This window comes from Piliocolobus tephrosceles, chromosome 5, assembly GCF_002776525.5.
Source record: "Piliocolobus tephrosceles isolate RC106 chromosome 5, ASM277652v3, whole genome shotgun sequence".
Taxonomy (NCBI): domain Eukaryota; kingdom Metazoa; phylum Chordata; class Mammalia; order Primates; family Cercopithecidae; genus Piliocolobus; species Piliocolobus tephrosceles.
In genome coordinates, this window is record NC_045438.1 from 129,928,284 (window position 1) to 129,940,549 (window position 12,266).

General features: G+C 40.9%; 1 protein-coding gene across 3 annotated transcripts in view; it reads right to left on the reverse strand.

Annotated features, from left to right (window-relative positions):
- The window catches only part of DNAH8 (dynein axonemal heavy chain 8), a 322,448-nt gene that overhangs the window by 234,252 nt on the left and 75,930 nt on the right, over nt 1–12,266 (reverse strand). For all 3 annotated transcript variants that reach the window (XM_026448101.2, XM_026448099.2, XM_026448100.1), the window contains one exon: nt 1,643–1,775. In XM_026448101.2, the coding sequence (XP_026303886.1) occupies nt 1,643–1,775 (133 nt within the window). The remainder of the gene's footprint in view (nt 1–1,642; nt 1,776–12,266) is intronic.

Here is a 12,266-nt window from a genome sequence, read left to right on the forward strand (position 1 = left end):
ACACACACACACACACACACACCGTGTGACAACCAAAATGTCTCCAGACCTTGCCAAATATTCCCTCAGGGGCAAAATCCCTTCCAGTCCCTTTAAGAACCACTGTTCCAGGTACAGTTCACAGTTCTCCCTCTCTCTTTCTCTCTCTCTCTCTCTCTCGCTCTCTCTGTCTCTCTCTCCTTGCTATTTCACTTTCATGGGATCTCTGCTTGACTGGAATGTTCTCCTCTCACTCCAAAAAGCCAACTTCCCACAGATTCCCTACTTCAAATATGTTGGTAATTAGCTAATTAACTTCATTCCTGTATGGCAGAGCCATCTCTCAGGTCTCCTTCGAGAGTCTGGGTGGCACACTGTGTCAGTGACCTACTCCTGGTGCAGTCAGTGGCTAGCCTTGCTCGAAGCCAGCCTCACACTACTTCCCTGAGCAGCAGTTGGGGAGAAGAGCAGGTGTGTAGCAAATAGGGATTGTGACTGACAGGCACATCCCCTTACAATACTAACAAGTAAAACCTCCAACTACAAAGTTTTACTTAGTCAGTTCTTATTTAGAGCTTGAAAACAAAACTTTAAGATGAAATATGCTGTTCGCTTCCAATTTATCCAAAGATTTGAGATATCTAGGACAGGACAATAATCTGAGCAAAGCTAAAAGTCTCATGTTCTTAAACCATAATCTAGGAAGCAAAACACTCCCCTACTAAGGAATCTTTTCTTAAAATTCCCTGCCCCTGATAAAGAGGATCCAAATTCACAGCTTCTCTCTCAGGCTTATTAATAAAACTGAAACTATTAGAACCTATTGAGAGAACAGGAAAATCAATAAGGTAAAAATTATTTCATCAACTTTGAATACTGCAGGCACCTTGTCATACAAATTTGCCTGAACAGATGTGATGAAGTAAGGAAGTTTCTCTTAGTCCCAGTCAAGCAAAGTGAATGAAGGTTATGAGGGCGTGGGCAGAATCAAAAGTTAGAGTTACGACACGGAGCCTTTTAGGGCATCCTTTAATCACTAGGGTGGGGGAATGGATGATGGAGAATACATGCTTTCTTATCGTGTTTTCTTCCTTGGGAATGCACTCTTCAACTGGGTACCATTTATCTGTACCCAAACCCCAAAGACAGTTCTAAGTAGGAATTCATAGCTTACTCTACAGAGAAGGATCTAGGAAAAGAAAAAAAGGCTTAAAACATGGTCTCACCCAGATTAAGTTTTCCAGATTCAATAAAATTATAGAACTTACCTTTTCCTGGTTCACTTTTCTCAAAAAAAAAAAAAAAAAGCAAAATAAATCAAATAGTCAAAGTGACTTGATTAGAATGCTGCACTAGAAAAAAAAAAAACTAGAGTTAGCATAGCAGGCCTGAGACTGCTATCCATAGGAAGGCCAACTTGCAATGATGGACCTGGGTTGGGAACTTGGATTTGACGGGGGTGGGGGTTCCCACCATTCCTTAACTAATAAAAAGAACTCTCTGCGCTTAAACTGTTGGTACAAACAATGTGATTTACGCTGAACACCTTCTTTGCTTCAGGGGAAAGGAGGGTCTGGAATTCAGTACCTGCTAAGCAGAAGGTGCTTACATAAGAACGAATCTGTAGATCTTGTAATTCAAACATAGTAACAAGAAAAGTTACCCGACTGTTTTCCTAGTTTCCCAGTGTATTTCACTTCATAAATCTGCTCAAATATTGATATAAGTTCTCTGACAGCTTCTTCCACATGCTTACTTTTGTGGTTTAGAATGTCAGCCCATTCTTTCGTGTATGTCTGTTAAATAAAGAAATGACTATTATTTTCCAGATACTTAAAAGTAACACTGTGAAAATTAGTCCTATGACTTTAATTTATAAAACTATAATTAACTTCACTTGGGAAAAAAAAGCTAGAGATAGCTGAAAATGGCATGATGTTTCAGATTCAAAATTGTCAGTGGCTAAAAGCATAGCTGCTAAGGCCCAAAGAACAGCAGAAAGATGAAAAAGTCCATCTTTGACCTATCCCTGACTCAATCACGCATAGAAATCTACCTTGATACTCATATGGGTGAAAAGAAAGAAGGCTGAAGGGGTGCAGAGAAGATGATGTCAGAAGTTGAAAATGAGATGTGGTTTCAAAAGAAGACAATCTAGAGTATTGGTTTGGAGAGTGAAATTAGATAAAGTTTTTAATTGAGCATGGTGTTGTGTAACAGGTATCAATTTAAGAGCTTCACACATATTAACTCATTTAGTTAAACACTGATCTTGGGATGAGTAATATTATGTTCCCCATTTCACAGCAGAGAAAACTGAGGCTCAGAAAGTATAAGAAATTTTCCTAGGTCACACAGTAGTTGGAAAAACCATTTGAAATCAGTTTTGTCTGATTCAAAATACCTGCACTTTGTCTTTCTAAACTCTTCTACTAGCAAATGCTTTAGAAGAAGTTGAGAACTAGTCAACTTCAGAAAAGAAAACTGGTTTACAAAGTTCAATAAGTCTTCTGACATGCCCACAAAATACACTCATTTTAGGACAAAGAAAAGTAGTTGAATGCGGTGTCTCGTGCCTGTAATCCCAGCTACTCAGGAGGCTGAAGCAAGAGGATTGCTCATGCCCAGAAGTTCAAGGCTGCAGGAGCCATGATCGTGCCACTGAACTCCAGCCTGGGTGACAGCACAAGACCTCATCTCTAAAAAAAAAAAAAACAGTAAAAGTAAATCAGGGCCGGGTGCAGTGGCTCATACCTGTAATCCTAGACCTTTGGGAGGCTGAGGAGGGAGGATTGCTTGAGCCCAGGAATTTGAGACCAGCCTGGGCAACATGGTGAGACCCCATCTCTACAATAAATTTTTTAAAATTTTGCCAGGCATGGTGGTGCATGCCTGTGGTCCCACCTAATCAGGAGGTTGAGGCAAGAGGATTGCTTGAACCCAGGAGGCAGCAGTGAGCTATGTTCACTGCATTCCAGCCTGGGCAACAGAGCAAGACCCTGTCTCAAAAAAAAAAAAAAAATGTAAATAGTAGCAGCCACTTTGGGCTTTCAAGAATACATCTGCAGAGGATCCCAAGTCTGTCCATGCAAACTTCTCTCCAGAAAAGCCTTGGGAAGTCCCATATTCCTTCCCCATGTTTTGCCCTCATGTGTTCCTTTCTTGACCATGTAATCTGTATCTGAATGCATTCTCATCATTTTTTAGTCCGAGGAGACATGGTATCCCTCCTTCTATCCAAAGACATTCTGTGATCCTCTCCACGCCCACCAACTCTTCTGACCTCACTCCATCATTCATTCAGTTCGTCCTTTTCACTTTATTCAACGCAGTGCTAAACATTGGAATGGTAATGGAGGCTGGAAGCCACTTCAGTCTAACAGGGAAAATGAGTGTTAAGCACGTAGACAATTCCAGCTGATCACGCCAGATTGGACATATGTGTTTATACATCCCAGCTTTGAAATCCCCTCAGGAACCAGACACTCTAGTTAACTTGGCAGAATGAACACACATGTTTATCTTGGCATCCCCATGATATATCCAGAAACCTCAACAAAATAACACACAGTAATCTTTTGAAAAGAATAAACCCCAAAACAAATGGGAGAATGTCATGTAAATTTTTCCATATGTTTCCAATACCATATAATAGTAAAGTTACTGGGATTCAACAACTGGTACTGGGACAACTGAATATCCACTTGCAAAAGAAGGAAATGGAACCTTCTCCATACACCACACAAACAGATTAACTCAAAATGGATCATAGGCCTAAAATTTCAGAACTAAAACTAAAAAAAACTCTTAGAGGAAAACATAGGCATAAATCTTCATGACCTTGGATTAGGCAAAGTTATCTTAGATGTGACACCAAAAGCAGAACAAAAGAAAAAAAATTGATAAATTAGACTTCATCAAAATCAGAAACTTTTGTGCATCAAAGAACACCATGAAGAAATTGAAAAGAAAACCCAAGGAATGGGAGAAAAAAAATTGTAAATCACATATCTGATAAGGAACTAGTATCTATAAAACATTATTACAACTCAAAAATAAAAAGACAAATATCCAATTTTAAAATGAGCAAATGATCCAAATACCTGCTTCCAAAGGAAAGCATACAAAAGGTTAATAAGCACAGGAGGCCGGGCACGGTGGCTCACGTCTGTAATCCCAGCACTTTGGGAGGCACTTTGGGAGGCAGATCATTTGAGGTCAGGGGTTCAAGATCAGCCTGGCCAACAGGCGAAACCCCGTCTCTACTAAAAATACAAACATTAACTCAGCGTGATGGCACGCGCCTGTAATTCCAGCTACTTGGGAGGCTGAGGCAGGAGAATCGCTCGAACCCAGGAGGCAGAGGTTGCAGTGAGCCAAGATGGCGCCACTGCACTCCACAGCCTGAGGGACAGAGTGAGACCCCGTCTCAAAAACATAAAAATAAACACATGAAAGATGCTCAACATCACTAGCTAATAGGAAAACATATGTCAAAACCACCCTGAGATACCACTTCACACTCACCAGGACAGCTATCATCAAAAAGACAAATAATAGCAAGTGTTGGCAAGGGTGTAAGGCAACTGGAACCCTCATACACTGCTGGTGGGAATGAAAAATGATACAGTCGCTTTGGAAAGCAGCCTGGAAGCTCTTCAAAGAGTATAACATGGAGTTAGGAGGCAGTAATTCCATTCCTAGGTATACATATCCAAGAGAAATGAAAACTTAAGTCCAAAAAAAAATACTTGGACACTTATGTTCCACAGCAGCATTCTTTACAGTAGCCAAAAAGTGGAAACAACCCAAATGTCCATCCACTGGTGAATGGATAGATACAATGTGGCATAACCATACCATGGAATATTATTCAGCAATAAAAAGAAATGAAGTTTTGTGAGACAGAGGGATTGCTCGAGCCTTGGAATTAGAGGCTGCAGTGAGCCATATTCACACTACTGCATTCCAGCCTGGGTGACAGGGCAAGACCTCATTGTTTCTTTAAAAAGAAAAAAAGAAATTAAGTTCTGATATATAGGCTACTATGAATAAATTTTGAAAACACTCCACTAAGAGAAAGAAGCTAGTCACAAAAGAACATATATTGTATGATTCTATTTGTATGAAATGTCCAGAATAGGCATGTCTACAGAGGCAGAAAGGAAATCTGGGGTTGCCTCGGGGCTGAGAGGGTCAAGAGGAAATAGAGACTAATGAGGATGGGTTTCTTTTGGGTGATGAAGACGTTCTAAATTGATTGCAGTGATGGTTGTGCAGCTCTGTGAATATACTGAAAAGCATTGAGATGTACACTTTAAATGGGTGAACTGTATGGTATGTGAATTTTATCTCAATAAGGCTGCTAAAAAATAATAATTCATGCCAGAAATAATTTGAGCCAGAAATGGGGAAAGAAACATTAATGGGAGATGGGAAAGTGAAGATACCATGTGCGAGCGTTTGGAGAAGTCTGGTTGCAAATGAGAAGCGAAGGGAGAAGTGGGAAAGTTTCCGTTGACAAGGAAAGCATGAGAGCATATGGTACTGCTGCTGAGAAGGACCCAGTGGAGAGGACAATGCTGAAGATACAGGAGAAAGGAAAACTGGTGGAACAAGGTCACCGAGAAGACAGGTAGGCATGGAATCAACAGCCCATTTGGAGGACCTCGGTTTTGAAGACAGGTGGAAACTTTCTCCATAGAACCAGAAGGAAGGAAAAATGGATACAGCAGCAGTCAGCAATGTGCCAAAAGCTCTGATTGTGAAAATTATTTACATGACTTTAATTATGAATAATCCCTGTCACTCCATCAAAGCCATATTGCCAGACACTCCATGTCCTGCCAACCATTCTCTACTTTTCTCTGCCATGCCCTACATAGTGGGATTCCCTCATTCTCTGACTTCCAGTTGGGTTTAACCCAAGAGGAGGCACTAAGAGAAGACAGGAGAGTTACAGGAGTGAGAAAGTGGGGTATTTCTTTCCCATTCCCTCCTTGCTTGGAGGTTGCATTTCTGGTAGAGCCCTTCCACATGGCTTCAGTTGTTACTGGGCTCTGAAAGCACAATTTTCTTCCCTGGTCCCTTCAGCCCTAGTGGTGGTGACGACTTCCCACCACTGGGACTGCTGGGGTATCTCACCCTACTGGGATCTTCACTGATACTGTCCCATACACAATCCCTGTGCCTCAATTCCATCCCTGTGTCTGAACTCTGATCAAAGAACATGTGCAAAACAAACTTTAGTAATCCTTGCTGAATTGAGCCACTCCACATAATCACAATGACCTACACTGCCATCAATGCCAAGGGTAAGAAACTTAGATGTACACATTCCTCTGCACAGATGTCCTGTGTCAGCGGGCAACCGAGTGACTCAGCCACCTTCCTCTTATGTTCAACAAGCGGCAAAATAATGTCACTGCAAATACTACCTCTATAAGATGTCATGAATAGTTGAGGCCACACAAAGTAAAGCATCCTGTCCCAGCAAGGACTCCATCTCTTCTTGAGAAGACTCGCTAGTCCTTGAGGACTAAGACCATTCTTATAACTCAGTAAGAAACAGACTGAATACTAAAGAAGGGCCTTAGAGGCACGCCAGGGACTAGGAGACAGTTACATTGATTTTTAAATTTTGTTTTAATTAAGATATAATCCACATCCCACAAAATTAACCTTGTGAAGTGTGCCATTTATTGGTTTTTAGTATATTCACAGACTTGTGCAATCATGATCACTATCTAATTCCATAATATTCTCATCACCTCAGAAAGCATCCCTATACCCATTAGCAGTCACCCCATTCCCCGTCTCCACAGCTCTGGCAATTACTAATGTGCTTGTGTTTCTGTAGAGCCAAGTTGATTTGTTTTGTTTTTTTTTTTAGACAGAGTCTCGCTCCGTGGCCCAGGCTGGAGTGGACATGGTCTCGGCTCACTGCAACCTTCGCCTCCCAGGTTCAAAGGATTCTCCTGCCTCAGCCTCCCAAGTAGCTGGTGTAATGCTAAAGGTTTTGCCTTAGCCACGCCAAAGAATTGGCATGGCAGCTGCCTGTGGCAAGTGATAGAGACATGGACTAAGAGAAAAAAAGCTGTAGGCTTTATTGAGCAGAGTGACAGTACAAAGCTTCCACAGTGTGGAAGGGGTCCTGAGCAGGTAGCCAGTGTTAGATTCTTTTATCACTTTTTAAACTTTTTAAGGCAGGAAATACGTGCGGGTGCGGTGGGGAGATGTTACTAGAGCAAGAAACAAAAACAATTAAAAGTCTTAGATCGTGAGGAAAACCGGAATTGCAACATAGGTTTCATCTACTTTATGACTTTGCAGCGACATGGCAAAGGAGACAGGATCTCACAGGATTTTACAAAGTATTTTTACAAGGAATCGGAATTGGAAGCATAGATTAGGTCTGCTGATCATAGACAAATGGGCAATTAACATTCCTTTTAGTTTCAGCATGGGGAAGGGAGAGAGGACACAGGGAAGCTTACAGCAAAATTTTCGCTGTTTATAGCTTTCTTGGGGAAGAAAACACAAGCACAAATCCTGGTGTTAAGAATATTTTAAACATATATCTTCAATATTATTTATCTAGGACTAAAGTAAGGCTTGATGCAGGAAATGAGTGAGTTTCACAGCTTTCTGAGCCTTTACTCGACTTAAGAAGCCTAGCTGGCCTCTCCTTTCACTGGGATTACAGGCGTGCACCACCACCCCCTGCTAATTTTTGTATTTTTAGTAGAGACAGGATTTTGCCATGTTGGCCAGGCTGGTGTCAAATTCCTCAGCTCAAGTGATCCACCTGCCTTGTCCTCCCAAAGTGCTGGGATTATAGGCGTTGAGTCACCACATCCGGCCCCAAGTTGATTTTGTTGACAGAATTGTTAATACTCATTAATTATTTAACAGTGTTTAACTTGGATCATAACATTTCCTTGATTTTCTATTCCATTGGTACGTCTATCAAGACAGAAGTTATCAGTTAGGCTCCAGTCAGGAAAACAGAAAATTTGTTACACCAGCTATTGTAACAAATAGAATTAGAGAATTTAATATGGAGGATGGGTTAAACACAGTTAAAGTGTAGCAGGACGAGCCACAGACAAGAACCCCTCAAGCACTGAGTTGTGGAAGAAAAGGGCTTTATTCAGCGGGGCGCATCCACAGGCTCATGACTCCAAAAACCCAGCTCCCCGAGTGAGCAATTCCTGTCCCTTTCCGCGTGAGAGGGTCATGGTTGACTGAGCAAGCAGTGGGTACATGACTGCGGGCTGCATGCACCAGAACAGGACAGGACAAGACAGGACAGGACAGGGCTTTTCACAGTGCTTTTCCATACAATGTCTGGAATCTATAGATAACATAACTGGTTAGGTCAGGGGTCGATCTTTAACTACCAGGCCCAGGGCGTGGTGCATGCTGTTTGCCTGTGGATTTCATTTCTGCCTTTTAGTTTTTACTTCTTTCTCTGGAGGCAGAAATTGGGCATAAGACAATATGAGGGGTGGTCTCCTCCCTTAAAAGGACCCAAAATGCTAACAGGCATACTGATGGCACACAGAGATATAACAGTAACAGCAGGAAGCAGCTGGCATCCCTAGGACTTGGGAGGAGGATGGAGTTATTAGAACTTGGAGCAGAGAAGTGAGGGGGCTGCCCAGCTGGTGCTGCTACCTCAGGAGCTCAGAGAGGGAATACACAATGCTGGTACCATGAAAGGCACATGGGGCTGGCTCTGGAAGGGCTGGGAAAGCCAGGCCTGTGACTAAGTGCTGCTGCCAGAGTGAAGAGTTGTCGTGGATGCAGTAGTGTCAGGAATAAGAGGCAAATCAGGAAAGAGCAAGTCCCTTCTCTCTCCTCCAGCATCCTTCCAGCACACCCATTGGCAAAGCCTAAAAGGGAGCCAGCTGGCCAAGGAGAAAAGTGCTATCAGCCCTAGAATCACAGGACAGAAAGAACAATTGGAAACTAACAGAAGAAAGCTTTTTAATAATTCACATAATCTGTCCTAAACCACCCTTGGATGCGCCAAGACAAGGAACACTGCCCTGACTACAAATAGCCCTGGTTCCCAAATACAATCTGAAACCACTGTTTGACCCAAAGCAATTTTGCCTCAAAAAAATTAGTGTTACGTATGTCGTGCTTCCAAAACTGATTGCTGTTCAGGAGTGTGATCCAACTTGCCCTGTCATTACAAATCATACTCTGGCTTCACTATAATGGCCACTTGATGGTAGGTTTGTGAGAAGACAGCCCAACTCTAACTAGGTCTTAGATCACTCCAGGGCAAGTGACTGGACATACTGCTCGGCAAGCATGCTCTTCAGAATTCTGCCTCCTGCATCTTGACTCACACTCTTGAGACTTAGCACTACCATTGGAGAATTACTGTATAATTGGTAGAGAGTTTTAGTTTGAGATGATGAAAGAGTTTTGGAAACAGATCATTGTGATGGTTATACAACATTGTGAATGTACCTAATGCCACTAAATTGTACACTTAAAATGGTTAAAATGGTAAATGCTATGTTAATATATCTTACCACAATAAAAAAGTTGCCAGCCAAAACAAAGAGTGGGGAGTGGGAAATGATTTTCAAAACTTAAAGAGACATTTCAATCAAATGTAATGCATGAACTTGTCTGGCTCCTAGTTCAGAGACAAACTCTAAAAAGACAATTTCTATTAAAGCTAAATATATTCATAATCTACGACTCGACAATTTCCCTTTGGAGTATATACCCACCAAACTAGTGCTTAAGTCCACAAAAAAAATTTACAAGAATGCTTAGTGTATAACCAAAAGCTATAAACAATCTAAATGTCCTCAAGAGTAGAATGAACAAATAAACTGTACTAAATCCATATTACAGAATACTATAGAGCAACGATAAGTTGAAATGAAAGAACGAATGTGTCACAACTGCAAAGATGAATCTCATAAATATAACACTGAGCAAAAGAAGCCAGAAATAGAGAATATATGCTGCACCATCCCATTTATATGAAGTTCAAAAACAGGCAAAACTAATATACAGTGATAGAAGTCAAGTGGTGATTACTTTTTTTTTTTTTTTTTTTGAGGCGGAGTCTCGCTCTGTCGCCCGGACTAGAGTGCAGTGGCCGGATCTCAGCTCACTGCAAGCTCCGCCTCCCGGGTTTACGCCATTCTCCTGCCTCAGCCTCCTGAGTAGCTGGGACTACAGGCGCCCGCCACCTCGCCCGGCTTGTTTTTGTATTTTTTTTTTTTTTAGTAGAGACAGGGTTTCACCGTGTTAGGTGATTACTTTTATGGGTGGGAGGGAGGTGTTACTGGCTGGAGTAAAGCACAAAGGAATCACGTGGGATACAGAAAGTGTTCCATATCTTGACCATGGAGATAGTTACAAGAGTGTATCATATGGAAGCATGCATTGAATGGTGCACTTAAGATTTGTGCTCTTTTCTGAGTATATGTTATATCTCAATTTTTTTAAGCATAGAAACTAAAATAAAAAGCAACCTGAAACCACAGCTTCTATGGGGCTTTGTTTTTTTAATAACCAAAAATAAATAAATAAATAAATAAATAAATAAGGCCTTGGATCCTTCACAAGGGTGAGAGGCTAGAAATGAGACCTACCCCATCCCCAACCTTGTTTAATATCAGGTGAATCAAGGGCTAAGCCCTCAGGGAAAGAGTGGACTAGAAAAGAAAGTCAGCTACCTTGGTTGAGGCTCTGGGCTGCGGGGAGCAAATTCTCCCTTGGGAATTTACAACTAGCTTATCCTTACATAGGTTTGGGGCTTGAGTTTATACCATCTATGAAGTTTTGGAAATTCTATCCTCTGAGAAACTAACATAAAGTTGTCCCAAGCTGGTGAAACTCCTAGGCACCACATAGAAAGAAATAAATAGTTTCTCAAGCAAGGCTGTCCAGCATTCCCACAAATAGATGTGTGTGCATTACTTTCCAATCCAAAAATGTAAAAAACAGGAACAAGCCACTCAGGGCAAGAGTTGGGAGAAACAGCACCAAGCAGAATGAGACTCCCCCATTTTTTTCAGATAGTGAAATTATGTTGCAAAATATAAAATATTTTTTAATGTCTCGAGAAAAATACAGACATGAGAAAAAAGATTACATAAAAAGATAAGACATATTTGAAAAAGAATACAAAATAATGTATAGAAATAGATAAGTCAATAAATTTTAAAAAGAGGGCAGGGAGTAGAAGTATTTCCAAAAATATTAATAGTTACAATTAATGTAAATAGGTCAAAATTACCAGTTTTTTAAAAACAGACTTTCAGAATACATTAAAAATAAAACACAGTTAAATGTCCTTTACAAGAACAAAATCTAAAATAGGAGAAGCCAAAAAGGATGAAAGTCATAAAATGGAAAAAGATACATCTGAAAAATAGTAACCTGAAAAAAGCTGGTATAATTACATCAATATCAAACAAAATAAACTTTAAGGATAAAAAGCTTAATCAATAATGATACAGGAGCAACCAATCTGGAAGATATAATCATCTTAAACTTGACCACACCAAGAACAGGACGTTAAAATGGGTCACCAGATGGGCAAGGTGGCTCAGACTTATAATCCCAGCACTTTGGGAGGATGAGGTAGGAGAATCACATAAACCCAGGAATTCTAGTCTGCAGTGAGCCATGATCTTGCCACTGCACTCCAGGCTGGGTGGCAGACCTCATCTTAAAAAACTAAATTAATTAACTAATTTAATGTAATGGGTTGTGTGGTGTTGTCTCAGTTACAGCCAAGACCCCAAAACTGAGAACAAATAATTTTAAGGCTGGCCATGGTGGCTCACATCTGTAATCCCAGTACTTTGGGAGGCCAAAGTGGGTGGATCACTTGAGCTAAGGAGTTCAAGACCAGCCTGGGTAACATGGTGAAACCCTGTCTCTACAAAAAAAATTTTTTTAATTAGCAAGGTGTGGTGGTATGCACCTGTAATCTCAGCTACTTGGGAGGCTGAAATGGGAAGATCACTTGAGCCCAGGAGGTCAAGGCTGCAGTATGCAAGCCATGACCACATCACAGCAGAACAACCTGGGTAACAGAGCAAGACCCTGTCTCAAAAAAGAAAGAAAAGAAAACAAAAGACAAAGAAAGAGAGAGAGAGATGAAAGAAAGAAAGAAAGAAAGAAAGAAAGAAAGAAAGAAAGAAAGAGAGAGAGAGAGAGAGAGAGAGAGAGAGAGAGAAAGAAAGAAAGAAAGAAAGAAAGAAAGAAAGAAAGAAAGAAAGAAAGAAAGAAAGAAAGAA